General features: G+C 40.8%; 2 protein-coding genes and 1 non-coding gene across 3 annotated transcripts; 1 reads left to right on the plus strand and 2 right to left on the minus strand.

Moving 5' to 3' along the window:
* Window positions 1-5,612: 5,612 nt before the first annotated feature.
* LOC100340442 (large ribosomal subunit protein uL16-like) lies at window positions 5,613-6,369 on the minus strand. Its single transcript, XM_008273571.4, has one exon. The coding sequence runs from the start codon at window positions 6,363-6,365 to the stop codon at window positions 5,676-5,678; it is 690 nt and encodes a 229-aa protein (XP_008271793.3). The 5' UTR covers window positions 6,366-6,369; the 3' UTR covers window positions 5,613-5,675.
* A 3,320-nt stretch (window positions 6,370-9,689) lies between these two features.
* Window positions 9,690-12,625, plus strand: LOC127487173 (cyclin-A1). The gene is made up of 3 exons (XM_051831805.2): window positions 9,690-9,935; window positions 11,042-11,246; window positions 12,398-12,625. The coding sequence occupies exons 1-3, from the start codon at window positions 9,739-9,741 to the stop codon at window positions 12,608-12,610; spliced, it is 615 nt and encodes a 204-aa protein (XP_051687765.2). The 5' UTR covers window positions 9,690-9,738; the 3' UTR covers window positions 12,611-12,625.
* A 4,953-nt stretch (window positions 12,626-17,578) lies between these two features.
* LOC127487191 (U6 spliceosomal RNA) lies at window positions 17,579-17,683 on the minus strand. The gene has a single exon (XR_007913757.2). It is a non-coding gene; the product is annotated as a U6 spliceosomal RNA (small nuclear RNA).
* Between the last annotated feature and the right edge of the window lie 3,253 nt (window positions 17,684-20,936).

Genomic DNA, 20,936 nt, shown 5'->3' on the forward strand with positions numbered 1-20,936 from the left:
AGAAAGATAAGCATCATATGATCTCACTCATATCAGGTATCTAAAAAATAGGTGATCCCACAGAAGTTAAAAGTATAATGGTGGTTACCAGAGGCTGGGCTGCATGCGGGGGAAAGGGGCTGATGGGAGTGGGTATGGGAATAAGTTCTCAAGTTCTACTGCACAGTAGAATGACTATGGAGAATATAAATATACTTTATATTTTTCCATTAAAATCAACTAGAAGATGGGACCTTTCAGTGTTTTCACCATAAAGCAATATTAATGTCTGAAGAGAAAGATGTATTTATCCAGATTGGACATTACACAATGTATACATGCATCTTACCACTAGAGGGCAACAGAGTTATTGCCCAGCAGAGTTACTTGTCCACCCTGTTTTCCAGCGTTGTTTTAGGAAATGCTCATCTGAAAAGATGGGTTCCATAGCAAAAGAAATGCATTCCACTTCCTTTCTTCAACACTCAGATTATATATAAACCTTTCAAAAGTCTGCTAATTCTTGCAGCAAGAAACGTATTCAACTTTGCTTCCCCAACACATTTTTTAAAAGATTTATTTGTTTGAAAGTCAGTTACACAGAGAGAGGAGAGGCAGAGAGAGACAGGTCTTCCATCTGATGGTTCACTCCCCAACAGCCGGCGCTGCTCCAATCTGAAGCCAGGAGCCAGGAGCTTCTTCCAGGTCTTCCATGCAGGTGCAGGGGCCCAAAGACTTGGGCTATCCTTTACTGCTTTCCCAGGCCACAGCAGAGAGCTGGATAGGAAATGGAGCGGCCGGGCCTCGAACCGGCACCCATTTGGGATGCCAGCACTTCAGGCCAGGGTGTTAACCTACTGCACCACAGCACTGGTCCCCCCCAAACACAATTAATCAAACATTCCTTTTATTCCCCCAAAAAATGCTTATTAAAATCACTGAATTTTATGTGGAATGTTCTTTGAGCACTCAGAATGAAATGACATATTAGGCTTTTAGACAAACAGGGAAAACAGTTCTGCTTTTGAGAAGTATGTTTTACATTTTTAAAAAAAGATTTATTTATTTGAAAGGCAGAATTACAGAGAAAGACAGAAAGAGAGAGAGAGAGACAGAGAGAGAGTCTTCCATCCACTCAGTCACTCCCCAAATGGCCATCAACGGACGGAGCTGTGCTGAACCAAAGCCAGGAGCCAGAAGCTTCTTCCAGGTCTCCCACAAGGGTGCAGGGATCCAAGGGCTTGGGCCATCTTCTACTGCTTTCCCAGGCCATAGCAGAGAGCTGGATCGCCAGTGTAGCAGCCAGAACTCAAACCAGTGCCCATATGGGATGCTGGCACTGCGGGCAGCAGCTCTATGAGCTACACCACCATGCTGGCCCCTGTTTTACATTATTATATGGAATGGGTATAACAATGTAAGAGTAGTCAAGGTGCTAGTTCCCCAGGTCCTTATCACACACACAAAAGTGTGAGACATAAAGGTCCAGATGAAGGCAACATGCATTGTGGGATGTCTCTAGCTGAGAAGGCAGTTCTAGTTTGCAGCTCTATTCTACAGGTGGGACTGAGATTGGGAGGATGGGGTGGGATGGGGCAGGGCAGGAAATCTCATCGCAACTGGGAAGGCAATGAGAAACTGACTCTTGATAGCTTCCCAGAGGAGCCAAGGAGGTGGCTAGGAAATGGCCCCAGGGCAGCACCTTATAGATGCTATGATGCTTCAGTAATCAAGATTATGGTGCAAAGACATCATAAAGATCCACAAGAGTACAAAGCTCAACTTTCACATTTATGCTCAATTGATTTTCCAGGAAGGCACCAAGCTACTCAATGGGAAAAAGGATAACCTTCTCAATATGGGTTCTGGGACAACTGGATATCTACCACACACAAAAAAAGCTTTGACCTTCAACTCATCCCACAATCAACAGTTACCTCAAAATGGATCCCTAAGTCCAAATGTAGGAGCTAAGCCTGTAAACTTTCTAAAACATAGGGATAGGAGTCGGGGTGGGGGTGGGGGTGGCTCTCTGAGAACCTTGTCTCTCAATTCTTGTCAGGCCTGGTGTGAGTTAACCGAACATTGAAACAGAGGTCAAAGAGCATAGCTATGTAGTAAAACATTAATAACAGTAGCAGGTTATGACCATACCTTGTGTTTTGCTTAATGGTTTAGTCAATAAAAAGATGATGCCAGAATATTTAAGAAGGATGAAATAATGACAGTTCCAACTGAAAGATCAGATGGGTAGCCCTAAATACAGGACAAGCTATAATTACTTGTTAATGGAATATTGTGTCAAAGAATATAATACACAGATATTGTTGACAGTAGCAGGCAAAATGAGAGATAATAATGCAATAATATTTAGTAACTTTTTTCTGCTGGACTTCATTCAGCAAACACTGCACCTGCATCATGTGAGTGGGGTGCTTGTCTTCAGGAATCTACATTTAGGAGGAATCGGTTTAGTTTCATGAGGGTTAAGACTTCAGATTGGAGTGAGATTTTCATAAATTCATAGAGATAGATGCCTTGAACTACTGACATTCGCATTATCCAATCTAGAGTTTACAAAATTATATTTTTTGCCATTTGAGAGGTTTGCAAAAATTAAGTGTCCTGAGGTTACCCAGAATGGGAGGCTGAATAAGGGCACCTCAAAAATGCCCATGCCCTAACTCATAGACCCTATAGGGAGTGTTACTTTGTAGATATGATTAAGTAAAGGACCTTGAGCTGGAGAGATAATCTTGAACTGCCTGGGGAGCCTGATGTTATTACAGGGTTTCTGCTATGAGAGAACAGTGAGGACAAGTGTAAGACAATGGAGTACTGGGAGAAAGTGGTTAAGAGCAGAATGTGCAGGCAGTGTCTAAAGGCTGGCAGAGGCAAGGAGTAGATTCTTTCCTGATTACCCAGAAGGAACCATTCTATGAATGCCTTGATGTTAGCCCTATAATCATATGGGGACTTTTAACTCCAGAACTATGAGAAAATAAACATGCACTGTTTTAAGCTATGAATTGTGTGGCCCTTTGTTATAGAAAACACAAGGTAACAAGTGTGCCCAGGAAATGCTCCCCTTCTCTAGTTTCAGTGTCAGAGTAGGTTGCAGGGTCTATCACTCAGCACTCAGAGTATGTGGTTGTTCTTTTCTTGCTGAGATTTCTTATGATGAGGTGGGTTTTATAGCAAGTTCCAGTTCTTCTTTGAAGAGCCAGCAAAAGCCTTTGCAAAATTATATGGTTTAAAATTTTTTTCCCAAATTTACAACTACAAGGGGAATTTCTGTTTTGTTTTTATTTTTTCAGTTGCCCACATACGTGATTTCATTGGGTTTAGGCAAATTTTTAATTACTCTTTGGCTAATTTTTAAGGATAATCTTTAAGACTAGCTAGAATTTAATTTAAAACAATGCAAACATTTTGTTGAGACAGACTCAGTGGGTCCTAAAACTATCTTGGCTATTTTAAAATCTGTACCAGTGTTGTGGCACAGCAAGTTAAGCTACCATCTGTGATGCCATCATCCCATATGGGTACTGGCTTAAGTCCTGTCTGCTCCACTTCCGATCCAGCATCCTGCTAATGGCCTGGGAAAGCAGCAAAAAATGGCCCAAGTGCTTGGGCCCCTGTCCCTATGTGGGAGATCTGGATGAAGCTTTTGGCTCCTTGCTTTGGCCTGGGCCAGCCTTGGCGGTTGTGGCCATTTGGGAAGTAAACCAGTGGCTGAAAGATCTATCTCTCCCTATCTCTCTCCCTGTAACTCTGCCTTTCAGATAAATACATAAATATTTTTAAGACATCGTTTTTCCTGTAGGGATTTTATTGTGTTACACAGTTGCCCACAACCAACATATAATCTATGTTGTAGCTTCCAACTAATGGGCTCATTTTTGCCACCAATAAATCCTGATACAATAATCATAGATTTTCCTTTTTTGAAATCCCTACAGTAGATTTACAATTCATACAGCTGAAACAAAAAAAACAATCATTTTTATGCACAAGATTGTCATTTCCCTAAAGCTCTGTGATTTACATAAGCCAAAGGTAACAGATTATACATATTCAAATTTCAGAATTATAGTGATTATTTAGGTTTCCTGATAGAGTTTCAGAAACAGAAAAGTAGAGCCATCAATTCTGTTTGGGGCAGACAAGTTGTATTACAGTTTCAAGAGAGATTTTTTTTTCTTGCTTTACAAGACTTCACCTGTGCACACTGCTGGGGCATAAGCAGGAAACTGTATCAGTCAGAGCAACTGTCTAGGAAGAGAAATTGGGCTGTCTGGACCACAGTCAAGAGGTGGATTCCCACTGTGTCTAGCATTGTTGGTTGTTCTCAAACAACCTTCAGGAAACTGGAACTGTAGAAAGGCCTAGAGCCATGATACTTCAAATAAAAACCAAATATAAGCTCCAAAAATGGAAAAGGAAGAAAAGGTCTTGAAAAGCCACCTGCACTTGTTTTCCACTATAACCGCAGCATCTAGAACAATGCCTGACTTATGGAAGACACTCAGTGTTTGTGGAATGTATGCTGGCATGTGTGCATGAATGAATGTGAAAGGGTTTGTTTCCTGAATATTTTTCTAATAATTAATTATATGGGAGCAGGTATTTGGCTTGTCAAGATGTTCTCAAGCCATGACACAGTGCCTGGGTTCAATGCCCACCTCTGCTTCTAACTCTAGCTTCCGGATAATGTGAACCTTAAAAGTAGAGATGATGACTTATGTAATTACATCTCTTGCCACCCATGTGAGAGACCTGGATTGAGTTGGTGACTCTTGCTTCAGCCCTAGTCAAGGTCTGTTGCAAACATTTGGATTGGGCTCTCTCTCTCTGTTTCTCAAATTAAAAAAAAAAAGAAAGTTATGCCTAAATGGCACTCAGTTTATTTACTCCTAATGGAATCATTATCATTATAAACAAATATTTGAGGTTTCAGGTTGTATAAGACACTTTATCAAGCAAATAATACTTTCATTGTTGAATTCTATTTAGTGGAGCATTAAGTCATTGACCATAATGTAAATTGAAAATGTTATCTCAAAAGTATGCTAAACTGATCTTCAGTATATAAAGAGAATTGAAAATGAATCTTGATGTGAATGGAAGGGGAGAGGGAGTGGGAAAGGGCAGGGTTACGGGTGGGAGGGACGTTATGGGGGGGAAGCCATTGTAATCCATAAGCTGTACTTTGGAAATTTATATTCATTAAATAAAAGTTTGAAAGCAAAAAAAATTTATTAAAAATTAAAAAAATTTTCTCTGAGGGCATGGAACACATAACAATTGGTTATTCTTTAGTAATGAGGAATCATTTAATGGTTTGATATGTTTCACAACAGCTAATTGTTTCTGAGGCTTCATTGCAGACTGAATGGTCTGTGAGGGCAGAGAGCAGAGTGTTTGGCCCCAAAAGACTCCAGCACTGCCATAGAGACAAGTCATCAGGGAAAGAAGGTAGTTATCTCTGACCAGTACACATCGTATAATAGTCTTCTTCAAATATGAGTTTAAATTTTTGATTAGCATTTGATATAGGCAAAGAATATGGTAAATATACCAACTATACCCTAAGTCTTAAGTATCAATTTTTCATGGCACCATTCTAACTATTTTTTTTTTTTATAGGAACCAGGCTTTATTATCAATGATTACAGAGCACAGGAGAGTGAGGCTCATGAGTGGAGGGCCCGCCACTTGTCCAGGGGGCCACGATTGGGGATGTACTTGACCCCGCAGCCGTCCGGGATGAGCCGCTTCTCCGCCACCATGTCTTCAAATTCATCCGCGTTAAACTTGGTAAAGCCCCACTTCTTTGAGATGTGGATCTTCTGGCGGCCAGGGAACTTGAACTTGGCCCTGCGTAGGGCCTCAACCACATGTTCCTTGTTCTGCAGCTTGGTGCGGATGGACATGATGACTTGGCCAATGTGAACTCTGGCTACTGTGCCTTGGGGCTTTCCAAAAGCACCCCGCATACCTGTCTGCAGCCTGTCAGCACCAGCACAGGACAACATCTTGTTGATTCGGATGACATGGAAGGGGTGGAGCCGCACTCGGATATGAAAGCCATCTTTGCCACAGCTTTTTACCATGTATTTGTTGGCACAAATACGGGCAGCCTCCAGGGCTTCAGAAGAGAGCTGCTCATATTCATCCGACACCATGTGGCCACACAGTGGAAACTCATCCACTTTTGCCTTCTTCCGGCCCAGATCAAAGATGCGGATCTTGGCATCAGGGACACCTCGGCAGAAGCGAGACTTAGGGTACGGCTTGTTCTTAAAATACCGGTAACACCGGCCGGGGCGGCGGCCCATGGCGACACCAGGGTTTTTGGTGGCGTGCCGAAGGAAAAAGACCATTCTAACTATTTTTAAGTGGTATTAAGTATGTTCACAATGCTGTGCAACCACTATCACTATCCATTCCCAGAACTCTTTCACCATCTCAAATGGAAACTCTATACCCAATAAATAGTTCTCCTCTTGCCGCAGCCTCTGATAAGCTCTGTTCCACGTTCAGCCTGTGAATTTGCATAATATAGGTACCCAGTATAAGTGGGGCCATTTAATATCTTCCCTTTTATGTCTGCTTATTTCATTTAGCAAATATTTTCAGGCTGTTGCATCATGTGTTAGGATTTTATCCCTTTTTATGGCTTAATAATATTCCATTGTTTGTAAATGCTACATATTTTTTAATCTACTCACTGCACTTGGGTTGTTTGCACATTTTGTCTATTGTGAATAACGTTGCTGTGAACATTAATGTACAAGTATCTAAGTCCCTGCTTTCAATCCTTTTGTGTCTATTCCTAAAAGTGAAATTACTGGATCATATGGTAATTGTATATTTAACTTTGTAGGCAATTGCCAAACTGGTTTCCATGGTGGTTGCATCATTTTACATTTTCACTGCCCACACAGGGCTTCAGAATATCTCTACTCATTAACACTTGCTATTTTCATTGTTTGAATAATAGCCCAATAGGTGGGAGATGGTATCTCATTGTGGTTTCAATTTGCATTTTTTGGCTTTGTAATTTTTAGTGGTAACTTTCACTGGATGTTTGCTATGCATTAGGCACTTTCCTAAGTGTTTCATTTGCGACACTAAATTAACCCCTCCGGTAAACGTGTGAAGTAGAGAATTTTATCCTTTCTCTACAGAGCAGACTAACAGAAGTCAGGTTCACATGGTGAATGAAAGAGGAAACGAGGCTTCAACTCTCAATGCTATGGTTTGAACACCATTTGTCCCGTTTGAAACTCGAGTTGAAATTTAATCACCATCTTGAGATATAAGATGTGCACATAATCTGACTATGGTGTTTTGAGGTGGGGGCCTTTGCAAGGTGACTAAGATTAGATAAATTCATCAGAATAGGGTCTCTATGATTGAACCTTACTGGCTTTTGAAGAAGAGAGGAAGAAATCAGAGGAGATACATACATGGTCTTCCTGTCTCACCATATTTTGCCTGTCTCTCACCACCTCAAACTGCTAGCAAAGCCTGCATCAGTACAGCCCCTCAATCTTAAACCAGAGCTGTAGGCCAAAACAAACCCATTTCCCTTTATAATGTACCCAGTCTCTGGTGGTGTTGTTATCAACAGAAAACAGAGCAGGACACCAGTCTGTCTCCTTTGTTCATGCTTCTGGCTGTTTTTGTGTTTCTTCCACTGCACTGAGCCCAGGAGCAGGGCAGTCATGGCTTACTGTTTCTTCACTCAGTCGGGTAATCTGTGATTGGCTGGTGTCTGCCCCTTCCCCAAGCAAGGCAGGTTCCTCAGCCGTTTGTGACTGCTATGACCCGTACAGAGGTCAACCCGGAGGCTCTAGTTCAACATCTGTGCCGGCCTGCGGCACAATGAACTGGGTTTTCCTGAAACAGAGAGTGGGAATGCGGGGACAAGGACGCAAAGAATGGAGCCAAGACAAGTCCTGATCAAGGCTCCTTTATTGAACAAATCCAGTAGTATTTAAACATGACCAGTTGTTTATAAGAAGGAGCACAAAAGATTTACATATCAAAAAGGCTTTTAAGGTTACAAAGAGTTCCCAATAAGGTTCTTAATTATTGATTACAAGGGTACAATAAAACACTTAGGTGATCAATGCAGGTTACAGGTGTGACTGATTATCTGTATCATCTCTTGTGAAAGATTTAGGTTCTTCCTGCCTCTTCCCAGAATCTCCCTAGCCCAATTGTCTGTGCCCGGGAAGTCTCCATTCATATGTTTAAGTGTAAACAAAGGGAGTGACTACCTGTGGCTGCCCACAAACATCAGTCAGGAACATGTACTGTGGAAAATGTTGAGCACCTTTCTTTAAAAAAATTATTTTATTTATTTGAAAGGCAGAGTTACAGAAAGAGAGGGAGAGATAATGAGAGAGATCTTCCATCTGCTGATTCACTCCCCAAATGGCTACAGCAGCCAGAGCTGGGCCAGGCCAAAGCTGGGAGCCAGGAACTTCCTCTGGGTCTTTCATGTGGGTGCAGCAGCACAAGAACTTGGGCCGTGTTTTGCTACTTTCGCAGGTACATTAGCAGGGAGCTGGATCACAAGTGGAGCAGCCGGGTGCCCATATGAGATGCCAGCACTGTAATTTTTAGCTGCTATACCACAATGCCAGCCCCAGTCCTGTGCACCTTTCTTTTGTTCATAAGTGTGAATGGGAAGTCAAAGTAAAACCATCTTAAACCAGAAGGAAAAAATCCTTCATAGGTTGCTGAGTGATTGCAAAGCTAAAGGTGGAGAAATGGGAGGAATGTTTCTACATCAAAACATATTTTATATTGTTTCCTTTAAAAAACAGCCTAATCAGTAAGACCATTTACCATGAGCTATAATCAGCACAAGATATATTTTTTAAAAATATTTGAGAAATCAGGGCCGACGCTGTGACACAGCAGGTTAAAGCTCTGGACTGATGCGCCAGCATCCCATGTGGGGGCCGGTTCTAGTCCTGGCTGCTCCACTTCTGACCCAGTTCTCTGCTGTGGCCTGGAAAAGGAAGAGAAGAAGACCCAAGTCCTTGGGCCCCTGCACCCATGTGGAAGACCCAGGAGAAGCTCCTGGCTCCTGGCTTCAGATCAGCTCAGCTCCCGGCCTTGCAGCCATCTGGGGAGTGAACCAGCAGATGGAAGACTCTCTCTCTGTCTACCTTTCTCTGTAACTCTGACTTTCAAATAAATAAAATAAATCTTTTTAAAAAATTTGAGAAATCACAAGATAGTCACACTATTCTCTACTTTTTTAAGGATTTTGCATATTATGATAAGATTTCAGTTGCTGTGCTGGGGAGCAATCTTTCTGTTTTTCAACTAATTGTATATCAATACTGTTCCCACAAACAGATAAGACACAGGCCAAAGCGCACTACATGAGGAAGCAGCCAGACATCACAGAAGGCATGCGTTTCTATGTGACTCAAAATGTTCATATGTTAAATACATCACTCTTAGGAATAACCTAGATTTCTGCCTATATCTGCCTTCCACCTCAATTAAGTTACTTGGTAATCCATTACATTAAAGAACCATAATTCCATACTTTGTTCCTTGTCATGATAAAGATTTACTTGGCTCTGTATTAGTATCTGCCTAACCATCGCTCATGAGATTTTATTTTAAAATAGCAACTGTGTTGGGGAGCAATCTTTCTGTTTTTCAACTAATTATATATCAACACTGTTCCCCCAACAGATAAGACACAGGCCCAAAGCACACTACATGAGGAAGCAGCCAGACATCACAGAAGGCATGCGTACGATTCTGGTGGACTGGCTTGTGGAGGTTGGCGAGGAGTATAAACTTCGAGCAGAGACCCTGTATCTGGCTGTCAACTTCCTGGACAGGTTTCTGTCCTGCATGTCTGTCCTCAGGGGGAAATTACAGCTCGTGGGAACAGCAGCTATTCTCCTGGCCTCGTGAGTGTTCTGTTTAACGTGAATAATCTGAAAGTACCACCTGTCAAAACACTGGATTTTTCTCCACGCATTTATTAAACAAGAGCAGTGCATGATAATTAAACCTATTCATGCTGCCTTTGATAAGAGATCGTCATCTTTACAGGCTTTCCTGAGAAACTGAATCTATGTACATGTTCACTGCTCTATTCAGCTGTCTGAGATTCATACCACAAGTTGAATATCATGACTGAGGCAGCCGTCAGCTTGAATTCTAAGTCAACCACTTTGTATTCTAGAACAGATTTGGTTACATACGAGCTGTCTTCATGATCTGGTAAAGGACCCATCATAACCGTTCGTTTGGTTACAGTGAATGAACTGCTCCATCTGGTTCCTGCTCCCATCGGCGGTGCGTACGGTTGTGTGGGAGAGGAGAGCTGGGTTGTGGCTGAGCTGCCTTGAACTGACCTGTTGTCGATTCCCCTTTCTGGGCTTCTGGTTGCTAACATTGTGGTTAATGATAAGTAAAAACTTCCAAAATTTTCCTACAGAAACTGGAAACAGAAGCAGAAGGAAAGAGTTGCTGACAGGGAAAGAGTGAGGAATCTTTAGAAAGCTAATGGAAAATGGAATTAATAGATAATGTGTATTTCCCATGAACTTTTTGAAGCCCTGTTGTATCTCATTACCTTTCTCTTGGCTTCACAGCATCGCTGGCTAATTCAATAGAGGAAGTTCAATGTGATCTTTGTAAAAATAAAAGGCCTATAGAAATGTTTATATCGTATTTCTCATAGCTTTCTCCTCCACAAAATGATTTGTGGTCTGCAGAATGAACACAGATTTTACCCGAGTGTCTGCCATTCAGAATCTTTCAGTGAATCAGAGGCCAAAACGGAAACGTCTCTGCTGGAACTGAGTTCTCTTACTGCTGCTAGAAGTAGATATGGAAGTCTTTGTAATGCTCTTGTTCGTGGACTAGATACTAGCTCCTAACATTTTCCCCAGTACCATTTATAGTAGAATATGCCTTCAGAAGAAAGTCTGCAAGGCCCATGCTGGTAGCCCAGGAAGAAGACCCAAAGTTCCAAGCTTCATTTCTAAAAGCTCTTTTCCTTTCCCAGGAAATACGAAGAGATATATCCGCCCAAAGTAGACGAGTTTGTCTATATTACCGATGACACGTACACAAAACGACAACTGCTAAGAATGGAACACCTACTCCTGAAAGTCCTGGCTTTTGATCTGACAGTGCCAACCACCAACCAGTTTCTCCTGCAATACATGAGGCATCAGGGAGTGTGCATCAGAACTGAGAACCTGGCCAAGGTATCCCGCAGGACTGCCAGCAATTTCCCATGCCGAGAAGGCTGAAGAGCAGCCAAGCCCAATCATCTTTCAGTTTTCCTCAATTTCTTCCTTTTTTATTTTTCTTTCCTTTCCTTCCTTCCTTCTTCCTTCCTTCCTTCCTTCCTTCCTTCCTTCCTTCCTTCCTCTCTCTCTCCCCCTCTCTGCCTCTCCTCTCTCCTCTTCCTCTCCCTCTCCCTCCTCTCCCCGCCCCCTCTCCCCTCCCCCTCCCCCTCCCCTCCCCTCCTCTCCCCTCTCCCCTCCCTCCCCTCCCCTCCTCTCCCCTTCTCTTCCCTTCCCTTCCCTCTCCTCATTTTGTTGTGTGTCTGGAAAAACTGTTTAGCAAAAGAAGAGAGGGTGTTTTAAGAACACAACTTCTGGTTACAAGACATTACTGTTGATACACTTGGCAGGTGCAGGTTGCCTAATCACTATTAAAGAAATTTAAGCTTGGAAACTAAGCAATACCTCTTAGATTTACAGAATGGCAGAAAAATTAATTAACTTGGTTCTAATCTCATTCTAACATATTAAGTATTAAAGCATTATTTGGTCATTTGGATTTAAGTTTGAAGGCATTAAGCATTGCTCTGGGCAACTTGGGTTTCAGTCACTATGATCTAAGATATGGAGTATTTATATCCTGTGTGAAGAGTAATAAAGATGTCTATATAAATTTCCCAATATGCTTCTCCTAATCTGATAGGTCTCTATTGGTATCATTTTAGTCTCTGGACTGCATTCATTTGACTGGTAAGATAATGGCTTTAATATAGACATGTTGTTTTCCATGTAGCTGAGGGTTTCCATTTCAGCTGCCAGACCAATGCTACTTTATCTGACCAGCATAAACCTACACTGTTAGCATAAGTAACCTATGCCATAGACTATGTGGGTGATCATATGCTTGTGTATATTACAATGTAAATGTTGTTGTGCTTAGGGATGCCATGACAATTAATCCAGTGAATAATTTTGTGTATCTGTTTCTGTGCTCATCATTAGATGCTGGCTGACAAAGATGAGACACAATTTATTATTCCCTTGAAGTTTTTAGGCTTATCTGTGACCTTAGTCAAATTTGCCCTTAGTCCAATTCCTAATTCCAATGAGATTTTCTCCCTTGTTCTTAGTATGTAGCAGAACTGAGTCTACTCGAAGCTGACCCATTCTTGAAATATCTTCCTTCACTGATAGCTGCAGCAGCTTACTGCCTGGCAAACTATACTGTGAACAGGCACTTCTGGGTAAGACTCCTTCTTCTCTCATGGGTGAGATTCAGGGCCTGTCTAAATCTGTTTAATGACTGGCCAGGTATAGATCGGGTTTGTCTCTTAGGAAAGTAAGTGAGTTGAATCAGGAGCTGGTTGTCTTGACAGCAAAACTGCAACATGCTGCTGAGGCCTGCTGTGGCTCTCAGTCCACAGCTTTGCTCTGAGAGGAGCAGAGACGGCAGGAAGTCCAGGGGATAGGGTCCAGCACGTCCATTCAAGAGAACAGATCTGGAAACCTCAGGGCTCACTGTTCTGTGTGGAGGCCCTTGCAAATCCATCATTGGCCCCTTCAAGCGAGAGTTGTTATCCTTTTCCCTCTGTGTAAAGAAACCTGAGTCTAATTAGCACGGCCTGAAGACTGTGTGTGCCCTCTTGCTCAAGAAGGTGACAAGATGAGCAAGGACCCCTGGATGTAGTTCCAAAGGCTCGTTGTTGTGCTAAAAGAAGTGGGGTAGCTGCCTTTGTTTTCTGGAATACTTATTTCTCTTGCTGCATTTTTCAAATTTTCAAATTTTTTATTTTATTTTATTTTCCCCAGAAATCTTTTATTTAAGAAATACAAACTTCATACATTTCATAATTACAACTTTAGAAACATGGTGCTAAGGTATTTAATTTCTTGTAGCTATTGTGAATGAGATTGATCTTAGAAGTTCTTTTTCAGTCATGCGATTTTCTGTGCACAAAAAGGTTATTGATTTTTCTGTGCTAATTTTATATCCTTCCACTTTACCAAACTTTTTTTGAGTAGATTCTTATTAGTCTTTTCAATCCCTGTATTTAGAATCATTTCATCTGCAAATAGGGATAGTTTGACTCCCTCCATCCCTGTTTGTATACTTTTGATTTCTTTTTCTTTCCTAATGGCTCTGGCTAAAACCTCCAGGATTATATTGAATAGTAATGGTGAGAGTGGGCATCCTTGTCTGGTTCCAGATCTTAGTGGGATTGTTTCCAACCTTTCCTAATTCAATAAGATGCTTCCTGTGGATTTGTCATAAATTTCCTTGATTGTGTTGAGTAATATTCCTTCTATACACAATTTTCTTAAGGTTTTCATCATGAAATATGTTGTATTTTTTCAAGTGCTTTCTCTGCATCTATTGAGGTAATCATATGGTTTTTGTTCTTCAGTTTGTTAGTTGATATGTGAATGTTGAACCATCCCTGCATACTGGGGATAAATCCCAGTTTGTCCAGGTAAATGATCTTTCTGATGTGTTGTCAGAGTTGAGAGGCTAGTATGTTGTTGACAATTTGTGCATCTATGTTCACTAGAGATATTGGTCTATAGTTTTCTTTCTCTGTTGTATCTTTTTCAGGTTTAGGAATTAAGGTGATGCTGGCTTCATAGAAGGAATTTGGGAGAATTCCTTCCCTTTCAACTGTTTTTAATAGATTAAGAAGAATTAATTTTTCCTTAAATGTCTGGTAGAATTCAGCTGTGAAACCATCTGGTCTTGGGCTTTTCTTTATTGGGAGGGTCTTTATTACTGATTAAATCTCTTTCTTGGTTATTGGTCTGTTTAGATTTCCTATGTCTTCATTGCTCAAATTTAGTTGGTTGTTTGTGTCCAGGAATCTACCCATTTCTTATAAGTTTCCCAATTTGTTGACACACAACTGTTTGTAGTAATTCCTGATGATTCTTTTCATTTCTGTGGTTATCTGTTGTTACATTTCCTTTTTCATTTCTGATTTAATTGATTAGAATCTTTTCCATTTTTTTAGTTAGTTGGGCCAATGGTGTATCAATTTTGTTTGTTTGTTTGTTTTCAAAAAAACAGCTCTTTGTTTCATTGATCTTTTGTATTTTTTATTTCAATTTTGTTTATTTCTTCTTTAATTTTAATTATTTCTTTTCTCCTACTAATTTTGGGTTTGGTTTGTTGTTTTTTCTAAGTCCTTGAGATGCATTGATAACTCATTTATTTGGTGTCTTTGCAATTTCCTTGCACCTTTACTGGGAGATTTTCTGCCATCACATTTTTTCATAAAGATAACTGTCTCTGTTTCTGTGTGCAGCACATCTTTAAGCATCTTTTGTAAGGCTGCATGAGTGTTGAGAAATTCTTTCAGTTTTTGTTTGTTATGGAACGTCTTTATTCCACCTTCATTCATAAATGAGAGCTTTGCAGGTTACAATATTCTGGGTTGACAGTTGTTTTTTTTTTCTCTTTCTCTCTCTCTTAAGACTTGGACTGGCCGGCGCCGTGGCTCAATAGTCTAATCCTCCCCCTAGCGGCACCAGCACACCAGGTTCTAGTCCCAGTTGGGGCGCCGGATTCTGTCCCGGTTGCCCCTCTTCCAGGCCAGCTCTCTGCTATGGCCCGGGAGTACAGTGGAGGATGACCCAGGTGCTTGGGCCCTGCACCCGCATGGGAGACCAGGAGAAGCACCTGGCTCCTGCCTTTGGATCAGCGCAATGCACCAGCCGCGGCAGCCATTGGAGGGTGAACCAACAGCAAAAGGAAGACTTTTCTCTCTGTCTCTCTCTCACTGTCCACTCTGCCTGTCAAAAAAAAAAAAAAAAAAAAAAAAAAAAAAAAAAGACTTGGACTATGTGTTGCCATTCTCTCCTAGTCTGTAGTGTTTCTTTTGAGAAATCAGCTGTGAGTCCAATTGGAAATCTTCTAAAAGTAACCTGGTGTTTTTCTACTACACATTTTAGAATATTTTCTTTATGTTTTCCTGTGGAGAGTTTGGCTACAACATATCATAGTGAAGATGTTTTCTGGTCACATCTGTTAGGAGTTCTGTGTTCTTCCTGTACATGGACATCCCGTTCTTTCTCCAAAATTGGGAAGTTTTCTGTGATTATTTCACTAAATAAGACTTCTAATCCATTCCCTCTTTTCATGCCTTATGGAACTCCTAAGACCCCTATGTTGGGTCGTTTGATAGTATTCCATAAATCTCTTACTTTTAAAAAAAAAAATTCTAATTTCTTCTTTCCTTCTCCTTCTTATTCTGGTTTGACTAAAATTTCCAAAGATTTGTCTTCTAGCTCAGATATTCTTTCTTCTGCCTCACCAAGTCTGTTGTTAAGGCTTTCTGCCAGAATTTGTATTTGATCTATTGAATTCTTCATTTCTAATATTTCATTTTTATATCTCTTTAAAATCTCAATTTCATGGGAAAAATGTTCATTCATGTCATATAAATTTCTTAATTCACGTATTTTATTCTGAGTAATTAATTCCCACAATTAATCTTTTGAATTCCATTTCTGGCATTTCACCAATCTCTTCATCTTCACATTGTAATACTGAAGTGTTATTGTGTACCTTTAGGGGTGTCATGTTGTCTTCCTTATTATTTTTTCTTAAATTTCTGTATTTATTTTTAGGCATTTGTGGAGATTTTTTTTTTCTCTGATGCTTTTCCTTTTTGGCTATGCCTCTGTGACTTAATGAAGTGTCTGTTCTTTCAGTGAGTACCCAGAGGCGTGTGTAGGGTGTGGACAGGGAGCTCTGGTCAGAGCTTCACGGTGCAGCAAGTATCCAAGATGACACCCAAGTTGAGTTATGATCTGTTTTTTACCAGAGGGGAGGGTTTGGTCAGCTCTGCTGGCATGGTTACATCCTTATCTCTTCTCTTCCAGAGTGATCAATGCCTGGGCACTAGCCCACAGTGGATGCAATACGCATCCACACTTACACAAGAATCACACCAAGGATCCATGCAGTCCTCAGTGTGAGCATGGATCCTGCCATGATAACCCATCGCAGGCAAAGAGGGAGCCCTGAGCATGTGGAGCCACCCAGAGCAACTGCCCAGAGACCCAGCCACACCCTGAGCTATCCCACACAGCCGCTGTGTTTCCACAGTCCCAGTACACAAGGCTCCCAGCTTCACAGGGTACTGAGGATCCACTCTGCCCTACCAGTCTGTCCAGTACACAGAGAGGCATTGATACTCCCAGAGCCATCTGCCTGTGGGTGCTGCATCTAGGCAGTTTGAGCTCCAAAGTCTGTGCTGTGTTGGGAGGCTGGAGGTGTCTCATAGTCCTACATGAGTGCCCAGTCCCCTACCAGTCTTCCCAACTAGACTCAGGTGTCTCCTCTTGGCTGGTTGCTGAGTGTGTGGACATAAGCTGGTGCAGCAGTTACCTATGTCCAGAATGGTACCTGCCCTCTCTCAGCCAGTTGCTGGCCATCATTGTTTGGAGGATAGGGAGAAACGTGCCCCTTTCTTTTCTCTAAATTGGTGGGTACATTCTCCCCTACAGGGCTCCAGGCCAGACTCATGCCAGCCTCTCTCTGCAGCTCTATTGCCAGTGGCTGGAGCTGATGCAATCTGGTCTCACCTCTCTCTACAAAGCTGGTGCTCTGGAGGAAGAAGGATTTGAGTTCAGATCTTGACTTTGTCAATTTTGGGTACTATGCATCTGAGAATATTAATGACCTCCTCTGAAACTCAGGTGTTTCTTCTTTGAAATGAGGCTAAGTCTTCCGTGGCAAAACACAAAAACAGCAACTAGCACGTGGTTGCAATGTGGTAATAGTTTAATAGCTTAATAGCTCTTGGCTTCTGGGGCCCTATGTTGTGTCTGTACTTGTGCTGCACATTCACACCTCTGCAGAGACAATGTCCCTCTTCCTTTTTGAGGAATTTTACAGTCTTCTCTCTCACTTTTCCTTGAAATTGTACTCTCTCCACTTTTTTAAAACTAATCTCCCTCTAGTTTACAGCAGTAAGCTCCCTCCCTATTCCTGTCTTCAAGAGGTTTTCCTTTCAATACCAGCATGTTAGCTCCTATAGAAATAAACATTTTTATATTCATAAGATAGACACAGAAAATAAAGTAACATTAAGAAAGTGACTTCAGTGATCTCAGGAAAGGAGGTGCAGACAAAGTGTTTAGAGGCTGTTCTAATGTGATGGGTGTCTAAAAATAAGAACAGTGGCTGGGGGAAAGTCAAGGGATTGACTCTACAGACACATTGTAAGGATGACAGGAGAGTTGACGAAAACCCTGAGCGTTCTTGCTCTACAGGCAAGCCCCCAAAATGAAATGGATCAAGAAAACCCTCAGCCAAGACAGTCTTGGGGTGGAACAATAAGTGTCATCCCTGTGCAGGAGCCATGCTAATCTTCTCTGTATCATTCCAATTTTAGTATATGTGCTGCCAAAGCAAGCACGGAACAATAAGTGAACATTTGTGATCTACAAAGTACCAAGAATTTTTACAAATTGCCTCCTATAATCTTTATGAAACCTTGCAAGATAGCTATCATTGCATATGAGAATGATTAAGAAAATTGCTGAAGATTGTGGCATATCTCATGGGTTCCAGAGAGAACCTGTGTCCTGTTTCTCCAGAAGCCCAGAGAAGATCTCTTTCTAGACAACAGCAACCTGTCAGGAAGCAGCAGCTCTTGCTATACCTGTAATCTGGTAAACCAAACAGATATTCCTAGTCAAGCTGCTTCTTATAGAAGAATAATCAATTTTAGTGCATCCTTTGGACAACGTCATTATGAGAATGAATAAAATAGAATTTATATCTTCCTTCAAGTTTATAGGAGTTCAATTTTCCCAATTTAAATTGCATTTTTATTGTCCAGTATTCTGGGTTATAAACAAATGTTCTTCACTAAGAAAAATGTTATCTGGTGCATAGTATAGAATAAGGCTATATAAGCACAGGCTCTGTACATAGATCAAACACAGGAAATGAAGTAGAAGATAAAAGCAATGGGATGGGGAAGGGGTATGGTAGACTTTATTAGAGTTTCTTCGAAGACAATGGGCAAAAAAAGTGCACTATAAATGCACAAAGTGTAGCATAAAATGAAACAATACTGCTTATGAAACACCTTCTCAAATTGTACACCAACAACCACAACCCATACACACACAGTCTTGTCTTCCATAAGCTCTGGGTCTGAAACAAAGCCTGACTTTTGGAACAAGTGAGAAATCTTTTGATGAATTATAAAAGACAGTATGAAATTTCAAAAAGATCTGCAAAAGAGAATAGCATAGTTGTTGAATCCTGAACTTTCACACTATCTAGCAAGAGAGAATTCACATGTACCTTCAAAAGAAAGAGGTGCTTCTTCATAGAAAATGCCTGTACTGACATACGAGCACAGAGAATTATTTTATACACTCCTGGTATGTCTCCTCTTCAAAATTCACTCTCTCAGCAAAGTCATAAACATCAGACATGTGGTTTTTTAAAAAACATAAAGTAAAAGAGAACATTTCCCTTGGAAGGTGCAACCCCTCAGGAAAGTGATCTTGCCTCCAGCACAAAGGTGACTCGAGCCACAGTGAGCCTGGCCTTCAGTGTTACCTTCCCTGTCTGGTCAATAATGCCTCAAAGGTACATTTTCTTATAGTCTCCGTTTGGCTTTAAAGAGCAAGCTTTGGAGCTTTGGCAGGAATCGCCCTAAGAGAAGCCACACTTAGATGCACAATCTTTTATGTTGGAATGACAACCAGAGCAGTCGGGCAGAGGAAGAACAGGGAGAGTGTGAAATTCTCAGTGCTTGATAAAGGAATGGGCCTGAACTGAATCTGAGAATGAAACTGCTTGTTTACCACTTAGCTCTAAAGGGGGTACCACTAATCAGTCTTTCATTTAAACAACTGGCTGCACACCTTCCAGGGCAGGAGAACAGGTGATTTGGTTGTTTGGGTTTGTTGTTGCTGTTGTTTGTTTTGTTGTTTTAGGTTATTCTACTGCAAAGTATTATTTTGATAGAAACAGGATAAGGAGATGAAAGATCTGAATCGTCTCTGTCAGATTAATAGGAGTTTTGCTTTGTCGGTCCAAACTTGGGTTTCCAACACGTGAGGTGAACAGAATACGAACTCCCAGTATTTATACTTTTACAAAAGTATAACCCCTCCCCCTCAACTTAATGGACATAATTTGCATCTATATGACTTTTCTGATTTTAACCCTGTGTATGCTTAGTTTTAAATGGTTATAAAAGGGTGAGGGTTGAGATGCTGGTCAGGATGTCTGTGTGCCACACTGCAGTAACTGAGGTCCATCCCTGGCTCCAGCTTTGCCTCCTGGTTCTAGGTTCTACTAATTGATACCCTGAGAGGCAGAAGTGATGGCCCAAGTAGTGAGTCCCTGCCACCCTCTTGGGAGACCTGAATTGAGTTCCTCGCTCTTGGCTTTGAACATTTCAGCCCTAGCCATCGTAGGTATTTGGAGAAAGAACCAGTGAATAAAAGTGTTTCTCTTTCTCTCTCTCTCTCCCTCCCTCCCTCTGCCTCTCCCTCTCCCTCTCTCTGCCTCTCCTTCTCTCTCTGAGCAACTCTTTCAAAAAAAAAAGAAAGAAATGTATGCAAAACTGAACAACTTTACAGTTACAAACTTCCTCCTCCCATCCTCCCACTCTTTTTTTTTTTTTACTGAGATCTATTTTAAATTGACTCTATACATACATGATTAACTCTATGTTAAGTACAGGGTTCAACAAATAGTATAAAGAAGAGAAAAATATACCTGTTCCTTGACTGTCAAGACAAGGGCTGTTCAAGTCATTGCTTCTCAAAGTTCAATTTCACTTCTAACAGATTCCCTTTTAGGTGCTCTATTAGTTATTACAGGTCAGGGAGAAAATATGGTATTTGTTCCTTTGGGAATGGCTTATTTCACTAAATATGATGTTTTCCAGATTCATCCATTTTGTTACTTACATAATCAGATTTCTTTTTTTTTTTTTACTACTTCGTAGTATTCCATACATACGAATTTCAGCATCAATTTTTTAGATCTGAGAAGAATGTCTTTGTTATTTTTATTGGTATCACATTGACTCTCTAAGTTGATTTTTTGAAGAATGGACATTTAGATGATATTGATTCTTCCAATCCATGAACATAGAAGATTTTTCCTTTTTTTTTTATCTTCTTCTATTTCTTTCTTTAATGTTTTATAATTCTCATCATAGAGATCTTCCACATCCTTGGGTAAATTTATTCCAATGTATCTGATATTTTTTTGTGGCTATTGTGAATGAGATTGATCCTAGAAGTTCTTTCTCAGTTGTAGCATTGTCTGTGTATACAAAAGCTGTTGATATTTTGTATTGATTTTATATCATGCTAATTTAATAAACTTCTATGAGTTCCAATAGTCTCTTGGTGGAATCTTTTGGATTATATATATATATATATATATATATATAATCCTGTCATCTGCAAGTAGGGATGGTTTGACTTCCTCCTTCCCAGTTTGTATCCCTTTGATTTCTTTTTCTTGTGAATGCTTCTGGTTAAAGCTTGCAGGACTATACTGAATATCAGTGGTGATGGTGGACATCCCTGTCTGGTTCCAGATTTCAGTGGGAATGCTTCCAACTTTTCCCCTTTCAGTAGGATGCTGGCCGTGATTTTGTCATAATTGCCTTGATTGTGTTGAGGAAT

The sequence above is a fragment of the Oryctolagus cuniculus genome, chromosome 9 (genome assembly GCF_964237555.1).
Source record: "Oryctolagus cuniculus chromosome 9, mOryCun1.1, whole genome shotgun sequence".
NCBI lineage: Eukaryota > Metazoa > Chordata > Mammalia > Lagomorpha > Leporidae > Oryctolagus > Oryctolagus cuniculus.

Bases quoted from the DNA above. Each gene is read 5' to 3' on its own strand.
- LOC100340442 (XM_008273571.4), bottom strand. From the start codon at position 6,365: ATGGTCTTTTTCCTTCGGCACGCCACCAAAAACCCTGGTGTCGCCATG.
- LOC127487173 (XM_051831805.2), top strand. From the start codon at position 9,739: ATGAGGAAGCAGCCAGACATCACAGAAGGCATGCGTACGATTCTGGTG. The intron at 9,936-11,041 runs GTGAGTGTTCTG...TTCCTTTCCCAG, and splicing joins GCAGCTATTCTCCTGGCCTC to GAAATACGAAGAGATATATC. The intron at 11,247-12,397 runs GTATCCCGCAGG...CCTTGTTCTTAG, and splicing joins GAACTGAGAACCTGGCCAAG to TATGTAGCAGAACTGAGTCT.